General features: G+C 37.4%; 1 protein-coding gene across 1 annotated transcript in view; it reads left to right on the top strand.

Annotated features, from left to right (window-relative positions):
• The window catches only part of vps50 (VPS50 EARP/GARPII complex subunit), a 148,568-nt gene that overhangs the window by 57,017 nt on the left and 75,877 nt on the right, over window positions 1-15,674 (top strand). Inside the window, exons 12-13 of the mRNA XM_088325993.1 lie at window positions 295-435; window positions 12,498-12,630. Of these exons, the coding sequence (XP_088182119.1) occupies window positions 295-435; window positions 12,498-12,630 (274 nt within the window). The remainder of the gene's footprint in view (window positions 1-294; window positions 436-12,497; window positions 12,631-15,674) is intronic.

Here is a 15,674-nt window from a genome sequence, read left to right as displayed (position 1 = left end):
TGTGTGAAGAGCGCTACTATGGCAAGTGTTACCGTAGGAGACATTTTGGGGAGGCAGTTGATGCCAATTATTGTGCGCTTCTCAAAGTCACCAGAATAGACTGAACTGTGTATTGGACCAGAGGTAGGCAACCACATTGGTTTAAAAAATGCAGCCAAGGGGCCCATCCTAGAGACCCAGCCCAATTTTTTTTAAATTATCTATATATACATGCAGAAATCTATTATGTTTCTTTTAAAATAGATTGGTGGAATGTATTTAGCAGTATGAGCGAACGTTTGTATTTCTCCACAGACTGCAATGGATCAGCTGCACATGCACTTCACCCAAGCCATCCACAACACCGTTTTCCAAGTAGTGCTTGGATATGTCGAATTATGTGCCGGCAACGCTGATACTAAGTTCCAGAAAATGCAGTATAAGGATCTCTGCACGGTAAGCACTGCCTATGTGTGTGTACACGAGGAGACATTCTTGTAGTTTTGCCCACTGCTCTCTTTTGTAGTTTCTATTCATTATTTCAAATATTTACATTTTTTACAACACTCGCTGTCCTAACAATGTCCTAAAATTCACCTGTTTTGATAATTGCACACACAAGATTAAAAATGGCATACGTAAAACGGCTCTTCAAAATAGATGATTCACACTGGATTTCTTCTCATGGTACCGGAGAAATCGGAATATCAGCTTTGAACCGTCTTAAAGGGATTTGAGTTTGGCTTTGAAAAGGGTGTACAAACTCTGTAGAATAAACGTGCTTTTATTTGCCTATCACCTTCTATCACTGAATAAAACACACAATGGGAGACAAGAGACATGAATTTCAGCTCATGAGGAGATGCTGTCAGTTCAAGTTCTGATGGTCATGTGAACAGAACTTCAGCAGCTCCTCATCATAAATCAGACCAACATAGAAATGAATGCAGCTTGACTCCACAAGCAAACGGTTAATTGGCTTGAGTATATCACAAGATGATAGAACTCTTTGAAGTATGGATTTTTATTTATATATTTTTTCTTTAGTTATTTTTTAAATGTTTTTAAGGGATCCCTTAAAGCACCCAGATCATTGGGGCGCCACTTCCCGTGGTGTGTCTTGGGCAAATACAGCCTGGTGGCGCCCATCACTCTCCAGGCCTACATGTTTCTCGAACTTTCGCATGTTAGGTCAATGTGCTAACCATTGCACTACGGAAACACAAGGAAATACGTTGCTCGACGTTAAGGTTTCTGGAATTTTCGACATTTATCAGAAAATGAAAAAGTTCCTTCCTTTTGCCCGGAAAAGTAATTATGGTGCACGGATTCCCTGATCGCGCCATTAAAAACAAAAGGTTGGAGCATCTGAAAGCTGACCCTAGACTCTCTGAACTGGCCTTTTAATTACGTGACTGGACGGGATTTTACTTGTCTGGGACCCCATCCGGCATATTCATTAAACATGAGCATCTCATTATAATGGCAGGGACCCGTGTAGTCGCAATCTCACAGATTGATGGAATTTGCTCCTTGCACTCATTTTCGGTGAAGTGCTTTCAAATTTGACACTTGAAAGCAGGGCTGGGCAACTATTTGGAATGGCCATGGGGGCCTCATTGGGTTCAAAAATGGGGCTAAGGGGCCCATCCTGGACACAGATCCATTTATATATACATGCAGAAATCTTCATGCTACTTTTATTTTATTAACAGTAGTTTCATTAAAATTATTTTGAAACACTCACTATTAAAACAAAATCATACATCAAGTCCCCGTTGTAAGCATAAATTCCACATTTAGTTTTGCAGTATTACTGTAGTTCTATTTTTGACATGTTTGTAATGTTTCTGCAATTGGAGTTTTGTAGGAATGTTTTATTACTACTTAAGTTGTATTTTTTTGTATTTCTGAAGTAGTATTTTTGTATAATTTCCACTGTTGTATTTAATTAATATTTTTGCAGTATTTTCACAGTAGATTTTTTTTGTTGCATTACTGTTGTTTCATTTTTGTAAGATTTCTGTTGTTGTATTTCTGTGTAAGGATTTTTAAATATACCCATCGTAGTATTTTGTAGATTTGCTGTCGAAACAATAGTATTTCCATAGTAGTATGTTTGTAGAATTTCGGTAGTATTTTTGTAGTATTTCCGTAGAAGTACTTTTTAGTATTTGTTTAGTATTTTTGTAGTATTACTTGTAGTATTTCTGTACTAGCATGCTTTTATTATTGTATCACTGTAGACATGTGTTTTAGTATTTCTGTTGCATTTATTTTTTCAATGAAATCAAAATAATACATTAGGTCCCTGTTTTTAGGCACCAAATTTTGTTTTATTTTGTGGTAATAATATAGTCGTTTTTTGTAGTATTTCTATATAATTTTATCAATGAAATCAAAATCGGTCCCTGGTTTTAAACACTAAATCTGAAATTAAAATAATTTTGTGGTAATAATGTAGTCTCCTAGGAGTAATTTTGTCGTTGTATTTTTGTCATAGACTCACAAATGGATAACGGGGACAAAGTTGACACCCCATTAAAATGTATTATTATTGGTGGTAGCAGTGTCTGAAACTCATGACAAAAAGTTACCGAACACCAGGGCAGACAACTCTGAAAAGTTGCCTGCCCCATTTTTCCCAACCTGAAATGCAATAAGACTAGTTGCAAAAAAACCCATTGCTGCGAAGTATTGGAGTTTGATGATCAGAATATATAACAGAACAACTCTTTAAAACCAGGTCTATTATAAATCTCCTTATAACATTCATTGCATATATATGACATCGCTGTTTTCCATCCGTTTTGTAGCATCATACATTTTGTTGGCTTCTTTCGAACCTTCTGTGGCTGAGGTTTTGGCTCGATTCCTAACCACTTATCCATTTTTCTTGTGTTCTCTGTGCGTCTACTTTGGAAAATGATATGCAAATGCACGACCTTATAACGCTCGGGAAAGTCCGGAAGCAGGAAGTTATTCGATGCAGGCTTCTGATTGGCTGCCGAGTATGCAAATTGCCTAACGAACCGAAATGGGCTCTATGCACGAGAGATGATGACGTATTTCCGGAAAAATGGATGGTTTGAAGTTTCCGGTCAGCGCTGATCTCAATGTTATGCTAAAAACAAACCTGCCTAAGCCGAATACGGATTTGTTTTTGGACGTTACTTGCAATTAATTTCAACTCTTCTTATGCCCACCAATGGTCAGAATGACTTGTAAACGCACAAATGTTTGTTTTCAAAAACGGGGAGACAGTTCGGCCAGCCACCACTGCTGTGTACCTCAATGTATAGCATTGGCTACTTGTAATTCGGTCCTAAGCTTTCATACATTTCCCCAAAACTCCGAATTATGAAAACGGTGGGTCATCAAAAATCGAAGAGACGACTTCATTGTTAAAAGTAGCTCTCGAGTGTGTAGCCGACATTTTCAAAGCTCGGACCTGATAGCTAATTCCCACAGATGTACAGGACTGTCTCAGAAAATTAGAATATTGTGATAAAGTTCTTTATTTTCTGTAATGCAATTAAAAAAACAAAAATGTCATACATTCTGGATTCATTACACATCAACTGAACTATTTCAAGCCTTTTATTATTTGAATATTGCTGATTTTGGCTTACAGCTGAAAAAAACTCAAAAATCCTATCTCAAAATATTAGAATACTTCCTCAGACCAAGTAAAAAAATAATTTTATAACAGCAAAACTAAATCAAACATTTGAAAATGTCCATTGATGCACTCAGTACTTGGTTGGGAATCCTTTTGCACGGATTACTGCATCAATCCGGCGTGGCATGGAGGCAATCAGCCTGTGGCATTGCTGAGGTGTTATTGATGCCCAGGATGCTTCCATAGCGGCCTTCAGCTCATTTGCATTTGTAGGTCTGGTGTCCTTCATCTTCTTCTTAACTATACCCCACAAATTCTCGACGGGGTTCAGGTCAGGGGAATTAGCAGGCCAATCAAGGACAGTGATGCCATGGTCAGTGCACCAGTTACTGGTGGTTTTGGCACTGTGGGCAGGTGCCAGATCATGCTGGAAAATGAAATCCTCATCTCCATAGAGCTTTTCAGCAGATGGAAGCATGTAGTGCTCTAAAATCTCTTGGTACACAGTTGCATTTACTCTGGACTTGATGAAACACAGTGGACCAACACCAGCAGCTGACATGGCTCCCCAAACCATTGCTGACTGTGGGAACTTCACACTGGATTTCAAGCAACTTGGATTTTGCTCCTCTCCAGCCTTTCTCCAGACTCTGGCGCCTTGACTTCCAAATGAAATGCAAAACTTGCTTTCGTCTGAAAAGAGGACTTTGGACCACTCTGCAACTGTCCAGTGCTTCTTCTCCATAGCCCAAGTCAGACGCTTCTTCCGTTGTCTTGAGTTCAGAAGTGGCTTGACCATGGGAATACGGCTATTGTAGCCCATTTCCCGGACACGTCTGTGAACTGTGGCTTTTGATACCTGGACTCCAGCTTCAGCCCACTGTCTTTGAAGCTCCCCCAAATTCTGGAAGCGGCTCTTCTTCACAATTTTGTTAAGGCTGCGGTCATCTCTCTTGGTTGTGCAGCGTTTCCGGCCACATTTTTCCCTTCCAACAGACTTTTTGTGGATATGCTTTGAAACTTCACTCAGTGAACAGCCTGCTCTTTGAGAAATTTCTTTTTGTGTCTTACCCTCCATCAGGAGGGTATCAATGATGGTCCTCTGGACAGCAGTCAGATCAGCAGTCTTCCCCATACTTGTGATTTAGTTTACTGAACCAAGCTGAGTGTTTTTAAGGCACAGGAAACCCTCGCAAGGTGTTTCGAGTTAATTAGATGATTCAGGTGATTAGTTGAATAGCCTACTTGTATACTTTTTCATGATATTCTAATATTTTGAGATAGGATTTTTGAGTTTTCTTAAGCTGTAAGCCAAATTCAGCAATATTCAAATAATAAAAGGCTTGAAATAGTTTAGTTGATGTGTAATGAATCCAGAATGTATGACATTTTTGTTTTTTTAATTGCATTACAGAAAATAAAGAACTTTATCACAATATTCTAATTTTCTGAGACAGTCCTGTATATAGATATTTGACTCCTGATAACTTTTAATATGCTTTAGTGTTGAATTTTGTTTTATGTTTTTGCTTTTTTTAAATTACACACATGGCTCTTGTTGCAGATCGTTGACTTTTTCTTTAATATAAGTATTGCACTCAAATCTGGTCCATGTCAACTTATTTGCACATTGAATGGTATTTTGACATATATGTGTACAAGAAAAACAAATAAACTTTTTGTTTCATACAATGCAACACAGCATTGTCTCTGCGAATGCGCTGCTCAAGAATGTCTTCATTGGCAAATATAACAGTCACACCATTCAAGTCCCTGCGATTGGCTGGCAACCAGTTCAGGGTTGTCCCTACCCACTGCCCGATGATTGCTGGGATGGGCTCCAGCACCCCCGCGACCCTACTGAGGATGAGCGGTGTAGCCGATGATGACCATTCAAGTCCTGTGATCAGCAACTGCCCCTGAACTTGCCAATAATGGCAATGGCTTTCTTTCAGCTTATGCACACCATGGCCAACTTTGAGGTGCTTGCAATCTATGTAACTTTGTATATTTGAGCATTTCATTTCAACGAGCCCAAATGATGATCTCTAGAAAGGGTCATATACCATGCCCATCAGGTGATGCACCAACCACGGTGAATCTGGATGAACTACTAGCCAACACGTGGCTTAGTTCACATTTTCTAAAACGCCATAACCCTTTAAGGCACTTCTATTTGCAGACCCCTCTTCATGGTTTTCTGCTTTGCTTGGAGCAACATGACTGACCTCCCTGAAATGTGACATAGTTACTCTTGCTTTTCTAGTTTAGTCTGTGGTGCTACGCTCAGACAATTCTCCGGACATCATTTACTGTTATCTTCGGCAACTCCAACAAACCGCTTGTATAAGTTAACTCCGCTATGACGTTATTTCGCGCTTTGTTCGTGCTGTTTACGAGAGAACGGAAATGACTAACATTCTTACTCGAACGCGGAAGTAAGTTGTGCATAGAGCCCATTCCGAAATTTCCAAACCAAACGAAGATTTCGAAATCAGAATAAAGCAAACGTTTGATCTAAAAAAATACAAAAATAAAAGATAAAAACGAAAGATTTTTTTTTTTTCCTTGAAAAAGTTGTCGGCCACCCGGGCAGAGACGTTGTGAAAGTTGTACGCCCGACGTAAAAGATGCACGTCCGGGCAGACATTATTTCAAACACTGGTAGTAGTTAGATTTACTATCATATAAATTCTTAATATATATAACTATATATATATATATATATATATATATATATATTTACATATATATATATATATATATATATATATATATATATATATATATATAAAACCAGCTCTGTAGCCTAGATGGTAGGGCGCCCGCTCTGAGACTGGGAGGTCGCTGGTTCAAGCCTCGGCCGAGTCATACTTACTACATTGGTACTCATTGCCTCCCTGCTTGGCGCTCGGCATTAAGGATTGGAATTGGGAGGTTTGGTCACCTAATGACTCCCAACACAGCATTTGGTTCTAAAATGGCGGCGCTCTGTTTGGCTGTGGCTGCATCTGCTCACTACAGTTTAACTGTACGGGTCAGGTGTATTGACATTTCGTTCTGTGTGCATGGTTACAAAGAATGACAATAAAAGTAAATTCTATTCTTCTTCTATTCTATATTTTGCCCATTTTCATTTGGCGGATGAGAAAGCCTGACGGGGCGGCATGTGGCCCGCGTGCTGTAGTATGCCCACTCCTGCTTTGAACCCGAAGGGGTTTTATTTTCTCACCACATGAACTCTGGTCCGAATGACGTTGTTCGTCGTCAATGGCAAATCAACACTGTTCCCCTGGTGCATCACTATTTTAGATATAAAATCAATGGCTGCGCGCCATTTGAATTGTCTTTAGTGTCATTTATATCAATGTTATATGCGCTGAGATTAGACATGGCACTCTATGTCACTTTAAAGCGAAAACAAGAGGCTAAATGGGCAAGGCGAAAAAAGAATGTCAACGTAGTGCTTTCAAAAACTGGCCTGAGTTATATCAATAATGCAATGAATGGTGCATCATAACTGTAGGGCAGACCTGGGCACTCCGGTCCTGGAGGGCCATACGTCCTGCCAGATTTTGAAGTTTGCTCTTCTTTAACTCAGGTGATACAAATTATAACCTCGTTAGCAAGCTAGCAAGTGCTCGTTAACGATACTGGTGATTGGAATCACCTGTATTGGATCAGAGAAACCTCAAAAATCATGCAGAACATACGGCCCTCCAGGACCGGAGTGCCCAGGTCTGCTGTAGGGCAATGAAAAGAAGTGACACAACAACTACAAACAGCCAAATAAGTCACAAGGTACATACATTCACAGTTCTGTGAAAAACATTATCTTTTGCATTGAGACATTTCCCTTTTGGCATTTTCACCTCTAGAGTGACCTACCTGATTGCTCGCAAAAGTTTGGGATCCTGGCTAAACTTGTTCCGAATGTCTTTGTGGAAAAGCTGCTGAGGCAGAAAAACCCAAATGCAAAGTCCGTTTTTTTGGAAAGTTGTCACATCAGTGGTAACCTACCTGACTAATCAATGTTATTTTGGCCTTGGACTGGAATGTCTTTCTGAGAAAAAAAATGTAGAGTCTGCAAAATCCAAAGTGGTAAGTTGACATATTTGGGCATTTTCCCCCCATATAGGTCAACCCCTTTTAACAGTCTGCAAGCCATTGCATTGAAATTGAATGTTGTGCTGGCCTGAAAGAGAGGACTGGCTTTCTGGAAAAACGGCCGACTCAGCAAAACAAAAAGTGCTGAGACATTTTTTGGGGGGCATTCTTACCTCAAGAGTGACCTACCTAATTACTTGGAAAAGACTGATCCTAGCCTAACCTGTTCTGTCCTGGGATAGTAAAAAGTCTTTCTAGGAAAGCTGCAGCAAAATGAAAAATGCAATGTCAGGTTTTTAGGCATTTTTCTGGAGTCACCTACCTGACTGTCAGTAAAAGATGTCGTTTGTGTTCAATTTAATTCCCATCCGGGAGAGTGTATAGACTTTCTGGGGCTCTGTTTGTTTGTTTGGGCATTTTTCACATCTAGGGTAACCTGACTGCATGTGAAAGATGGTAGTCATATGGAAACTCTTCTTTTTTTTTTTTTCCTTCTCTGGTGGAAAAGCACTTTGTGGATGAAGCGAAGCTTCGGGTAATTGAATCATGGAAACATTTTCACAATTAAGATTTCATGAAAAACACAAAGGAGGTTTCTCTTTACTAGTAGGTGACTCAATATTTTGGATGGTTTTTGCCTCATGTGGGCACACCTTAACCGAAAAGAAGTGTGATGAATTACCACTTGAGATTTTGTGCAAAGTTGTGGCGCTCCCCATGAATCATGCATTCTGAGAATCGTAACAGAAGCTTTGTTCGCTTGAAGGACAATGATGGAGGACGCGCAGAATATTTGATATTTCTTTTTATTCTGGTTCGGAATGCAATGCGGTAGCGATGCTGTGGCAAAAACATAATTGCTTTTGTACCATTAACACTTTGAAAAAAATGAAACTTTATCTTGAAAGTGAGAAAACTAAAAAAAAAACCAAATCAAATCAAAAAACAATGTTAACGTGACATGTCCGAAAAGGAATAAGTTGAAGCTTATGCTTATTTCCTCCTACCCCTTCGACGTCAAAACCTGGATGCTAGAGGAAGGCCGCCCCCAGGCATCAGGACCACTAATTGCTAAGTGTCCTGATCTGTGCATTAAATGGACAAAACATGGGAGCTTGAGCCAGATTCCTCCAACATTAAAGCTCCCACTTGTCTGCCCTAACTATGAGTTGTGCAAAATGTCTGTTTTGTGTTCTTATTAAAAGCTATCTAGTTATATTCTGTTTAGTTTTCACCATCACCAACATATTATTTACCTCTGGGTTTTGTTTATAAATATCGATCTTGATTGAAATGTATTTGCATAATATAATGACAGCAATGTCACAACAATAAGAATTTTTAACAATAAAAAGCTGTTGCAGGATTGTTTCAGCTCAGCCAATTTCTCTTACGACACAGAAAAGCGATGGTGTGTGGGTGCGACCGAGCTTGTATTTTTCATCACAAGCCACATTTACATTTATGTCCCTTCCTGGACCCTGTTGCCTGCTAACATGCTGCTGACACGCTCCACTCCCGAGAAGTTCTAAAATCTCAAACGTTTACTACCTTACATTTTGTGTCTTGATTTTGTTCACCGAACAAGGTCACAACCTGTCCCGGCGGTTATCTTTCATGTCTCATATTTTCTAATTACATTAAAGTAAAATTATGAAATGAGGAAAATAATACTTCAAATGAACAACATTAGATTTTGCTAGTTTTTAATCTACAAAAGAAATGAAACGTTAAATGAGCAAAAGCTCCAAATGTGTTTTTTTTTAATACGATGACATATTGTGGTAAAATAGTACACACAGTAAATTTAAGAAATATTTTCCACCACGATAAAACAAAACGAGTAAATAAGCCACCTCAAACAAAATCTGCTAAAAGAGGAAACAAAGTTTTTTAAAGGTAAAAATATCGTAAAATTGAATTCTGACAATGTAGTAAGATTTTTTCCTCAGATAGTATAAACTTGTTATAAAATTTAAAATTTTATGTCATTAAATGAAAAAACCTTGTCTGACAATGGAGGAAAAATTATATTTCTTTGCGATGACGGTTAACTTTGTTGAAAGTGTCATAAAATAAGAACGCAAATAAGTGACATTTTCTGACAATGGCGTATAAATACTTTCTTTTTGCGATGTGAGTGTGCTTTGGTGCTAAATTAAAGTAAAATAAAATAAGCAACATTTATGGACAATGGTGAGCATTTTTTTGTGTTTTAAGTGATTGAATTATAGATTGAAGTTAACATGTCGTAATATTATAGAAAACTAAAATGAACAACCTTTCCTGACAATGAGGTGAAATTATTTTGTAATGTGAGTGTAATTTTGTTATAAATTGAAGTACCGTATTTTCCACACCAAAAGGTGCATCGGATTGTAAGGCGCATCCCCCCCAAAATAGTCCTCTGTGATGCATTTTTCATATATAAGGCGCAATGGACTATAAGGCGCATGGAATTAGAACTACAGTAAAAGCCAGGGTTGAATAAAAAATGAATAAAAACATTCAAATTCAAATATTTTTTGTCCACTGAACATAAATCTTTAACATCTGGTTTCACTGCTGAAATAATTTTAGAAACAAATCATTAACATGATAACCACAGGAGGGCTCTCGAAGACCACACTATATGTTTGTCAAAGGTAAAACAGTTAGCGTACCTTTAAATTGTAACTATGCATTTCCAATTTAATTCGCTATAATATCCTGCAGATTAGGCGCGGTTACAAATTTCTGGCCTATTTGCGTTTTTTAGGTGCACCTTATACTCTGGAAATGATGGTAAAAATATCATAAAACTAGAAAAAAAATAAGTGACATTTTCTGACAATGGGGAACATGTTATCTTTTTGGGCGGCGTTAGCTCAGGAGGTAGAGTGCTCGTCTTGGAATCGAGAGATCGCAAGTTCGAATCCCGTGTTACATCTCGAAGTGTCCTTGGGTTAGACACTGAACCCCTAGTGCCCCCAATAAGAAGGTTGGGGCCTTGCATGGCTGCACGGCCGCTATTGGTGTGTGAGTGTGTGTGAATGGGTAAATGTGAAGCTCATTGTAAAGCGCTTTGGGAAGCCTTCATTGACTTGAAAAGCGCTATATAAATGCAGATCATTTCATTTCATTTCGTAACGTAAGTATAGTTTAGGTATAAATTGGAGTCAAAATATATTACAAAAAAGGGCGACATTTCCTGACAATGGGTTAATATTGTTATTTGTTGCAGTGCAAAAAAAAATGTAGTGAAAATAAAAACTGTACATGGCACTGAGTGACATCATCCAATAATATGTTCAGTATTGTCCATGATCCCTAATTATAAGTCGTTTTTTGCTTGGGATGCAAAATATACACTGAGGAATAAATGTGCTTATCGTGCACTCATTTAATCTGCATTCAAATGAACTTCATTATCAATCTTTGAAACTCTTAATTGTGTGTCAGCCCACCAACAAGAAAAGAAGAAAAAGAAAAATCGACTGCATGTTCACTTTGCAACATAAGTCTGGTCCTTATTAATTTTCCCAAATCTTTAGATTGTATGGAAGACCAGAAATGCCCAAGTTATAAAATACAAGTAAAGGAATACATCATACAAATATATATAAGTTAATAAAAACAAATGCATACAAAAACAAATATATGAATAATACATAACAGGAGTGAAAGCCTAGTTAAAAGATAAATAGAAATGAATTAAATATGCTCGATAAATACATCCTTAAATAAATGTATACAAAAACAAAAAAAGCAAAAAATAAATACAGCATTAAGTCTTAAAATAAAAAAACAGGAAAAAAGTGAACATTAAATTCGCTATTTAATAAAATTACACTATAAGATATTCAGAAACCAATACATATGTACAGTATTTTCAGGAGTACAAAGTGCACCTAAAAAACAGTAAGAAAATGCAGTAATGCATAACAATACAATGAAATGCTTCTACATACAGTAACCATTTATGAACGAATTAAGTTAATTTAGTTGTGAAATCACATGTCCCGATATTTAGAATGTATGAAATATACATTTAATTTTCAAAGGTTTTTGTATGCAAAAAGTTTTAATTTCACCCACCTAATATCTAAAATTAATCGATCACAGAGGAGTGTTAGAGGGGTGCCCCAATATGGTTAAGAAAGGTATGAGAATAAAAACACTGCACGAATTTAAAAATAAATGCAATTTAATATTAACCATCCATAAATGCACTGTTGGCCAATTGTTTTTTCCGATTATTGATTAATATGACCCAGAAGCTGTTCGTTTGAAAAAAAGAGGGAAAGAATATAGATATGGCCATTGGATTTCACTGGTAGTCAGGTAGGTTACCCTAGATGTGCAACATAGCTTAATGAGCACTTCTGGTTTTGGTGGCTCAAGCAAAAAAGAGCAAGAGGATGACAGGTCCTTTTTAAGGTTCAGTTTCCAGTTTTCTGCTTGGATTCTTTTCATCTTGAGGTTCTTCTTTTTCAGCAATAACTGTACACTGTAATTCAATGTAGACAATGACATCTAAAGTCTATTCTAGCAACCATTTCATGATTTGAGTCTCCATCTGGACTCAGTCTTACTCTTTGGCTTTTCCGTTCCAATGTAGCAATAAGTCTGCCAAAAAAGGAAAACGCTACACAAAAATGCTTTGGTGTTAATAACGTGGATGATGCTAATGGTGCACAGACGTTCCTTGTTTTCTTGTTGGAATTGTTTTATGTTCATCATGTCATGTATTTAATTAAGCCTTTTTCCTTCCTCCCTACAAACAAATGCGTTTATTTTGTGCTTGCAGCATATCACCTTGGACAGCTATATCCCGTGTCTGACAGATCTTTGCAAAGCATTGTGGGAAGTGATGCTGAGTTACCATAGCACTATTCAGTGGCACGAGGAACGCCACACGCAAGCGGCGCCGCCTGCCACAGGTACTTCGTCGTTTCAAACGCTGATATCCAGGCATCGTTTTGTCCTTGCCTCTGCTTTGACGGTTCTTCTAACTTAAAAAAAAGAATTTATAAATGATATTGTGAAATCCAGCGGTGGGCCGTGTATTTATGAAATGAAATGATCTGCATTTATATAGCGCTTTTCAAGTGAATGACTTCCCAAAGCGCTTTACATTGTGCTTCACATTTCCCAATAGCGGCCGTGATCTGTGCAGCCATGTAAGGCGCTAACCTGCTTATTGGGGGTATTGGGGTTTCAGTGTCTTACCCAAGGAAACTTCGGCATGTAACACGGACAAGCCGGGATTCGAACTGGGATCCCTTAATCCTAAAACGATCGCTCTACCTCCTGAGCTACTGCCAACCCTCTAACCAATATGGCTATAAAATATTTATCGCAGCTACAGTGCCAACACATATAAAAACATAGCCTCCTTAAATTGTACAATTTTTTTAGGAAGCTAGCCAAGTTTTACTCGCCAAAAATCCTTTTTATTTGAGCACAAAATCTATTCCTAAAAGTTTCAATGACTGTCGTACAGGTGACCAGCAAGTTTCAGTTTCAGTTCCATCAAGAAGTTCTTTTCTATCGCCATCGACGCTTATGTTGAAAGTACAGCCTGCCCTGTCGTATTTCAGGCATACGTTTGTATTCGATTTTGGGCTGAAAATATCCATTTGACTAAAGCAGCGGACACAGATTTTTTTTCTTCATCTTTTCATCATTAGATTTCTGTAACCGTCCTCTATTCTTAGTTTGTGAAACCACGGACATTCATTTACGTCATCTAGAAGGTGCTCACCTGCAAATTTGGAGTCTGATTGCTAAACCAACAACGTTATCCAGCCTTGGTGTATTGCCTCAGGGCCTGCAGAACTGAAGGCCTCCAGGTAGATTTCTGAGCCTAGAAAACACTGATAACTGAAATTCGTTTGGTAAAATGCTTAAATATGAAAGCATACATTTGGAAGCAGCGCAACCAGGGGAACAGTAGTGAAAGGAAGCTAAAAGTCTATTTGGAATGATATAGGTATTGATGGACAACATATCATAAAAAAATCACACAATTCATATATTTTTAGGCCAGCAGAGAAGGCCTTGCAGGCCCTGACGGCCCACTGAGTTAAATCTGATTAGTCTTTTGGGTACCTGCATTTTATTTTAAAAATAAAATTGAAAAATCTAAAGCAGATCCATACAAGACCTTGACTTAAATGCAATTTTTCTGTGAAATAAGACCGAAATTATACTTAATTTGACATTATCTTATATATTAGAATATGATTACTCAATTTGTCATATTTCTGTGTTTGAAAATCTTCTTAATTGCATTAGATATTTTTGTAAAATAAGAAAAATATATTTAATATAGTATTATTCTAATAAATAATATATGTAACATTATTTCATTTAATGTCATTATGATATATAGCACTAAATTATACTGAATTATTTTACATTATAATATGCTATATTATAACAAATGTTATTGTACTTTTATCATCTTATTTTTTTGGGGTGAAAATAAAGATGAAGAAAAAAATGAAACCTCAAATAAGTCAAATGATGTACTGTTGGAACACAATAATTATATTTTCACCTCAAACTAGTCACTGAAATGATTTACTCACACTACCTCATGAGATGTTAATTATTAAATACCAGCTTGCTGCCACCTACTGATACAGAACAATAACATCATTGCACTGCTGATTACAGATGATCAACACGGGCACGCCTTTTGCATATAATGATTGCTTTATTGTCACCGATTAAATGAAATTGTACAATTTTCTGCTGCATTGCAGCCAAGGTCTTATGGAAGTCAAGAAACATCCCTCTATAAATATATTTCAGTCATTTCCAAAATAGCTAGTTAATGTCAGCAATAGAATAAATCTTACAATGCGGAGTGGTGCAATAAAAATGTAAATCTCATTAAATGTAGGTAAAGGCACACACTCATAATTACTGTAATTGATATAACTTGGCTTTAAGTGGTGGTGGCTGCTCTCTATTAAAATTCTGATTTGTGGAGAAAGGTCGCACGCATTTAAGGCTAATTGTAATCCGCTTATTGAGCCTCCATTATCTTAGGCATCACTGGTTAAAAAGCAAACTGTGAACACTAAGGTTTGGACAATATGCTTTGGTCACCAGTCGATTGTTAAACAATACTAAGTTGCTGATTCATTTTATGTCACGATTTTGGATTATTGCGGTTCTACAAGCATAGCGATTTGATATCATTCATGATTGCGATTTAATGTTCTTTCCTACAGCACAAGCAACTTAAATCCTACACTTGTGGGACAAGAAACCATGACTGATGTTCAAACAATGCACATCAGTCTGTGTCAGTCAGTCCGAAAGCTGACATTTATTTCAACTGAGACAATGAGAACATAACATCATGGTGTGCAAGAGGTTTACAGCCACAAAATGTCATCAACTCAAATGTCAACGTAACACTAATGAGGTCTTTTAATGATGCTATTTACAGTTAACACTGTAAGATGAAAATATAAAATCGAGCCGTTAAAAGAAAAAAACACGGCAAAATTTTAAGCTATCAAATTTAAATGAAGATCCTACAAATTCAACATATTGTTTTCAAAACCCTGTGCTGCAGGTAAACATTGCTGTCCAGGGTGATACTGTAAGCAAAGAAAATACAACATTTGTGCAAAAACTGCCTCTAAAAAAAAGGCCTCGAAACTCTGCCCCAAATTCAAGTTTATAAGAACCCTGGACAGCAGATAAACACTAACCAACAAAACCGAAAATAACGTCACAAAAATGGATTACAGGGAGAAACGTCAACTTTAAAAATCTCCCAGAGTTACGATATATCAAATCAAATGTATTTGTAAAGCACTTTTCAGGCAAAAAATTGCCACTCAAAGTGCTGTATAAAACATAGCATACAACAGGACAGTAAAATCCCCACTAATATAGGGCCCTAGGAACGTTATGGGGTCAACAAGTCTATTTAAAAATGATGCGGACGCTGCTCTCTTGT

This window comes from Urocampus carinirostris, chromosome 2 (genome assembly GCF_059441175.1).
Source record: "Urocampus carinirostris isolate Australia breed hairy pipefish chromosome 2, RoL_Ucar_1.0, whole genome shotgun sequence".
Taxonomy (NCBI): Eukaryota; Metazoa; Chordata; class Actinopteri; order Syngnathiformes; family Syngnathidae; genus Urocampus; species Urocampus carinirostris.
Note: the sequence above shows the minus strand (reverse complement) of the source record. Positions and strands in the feature narration are given on the sequence as shown.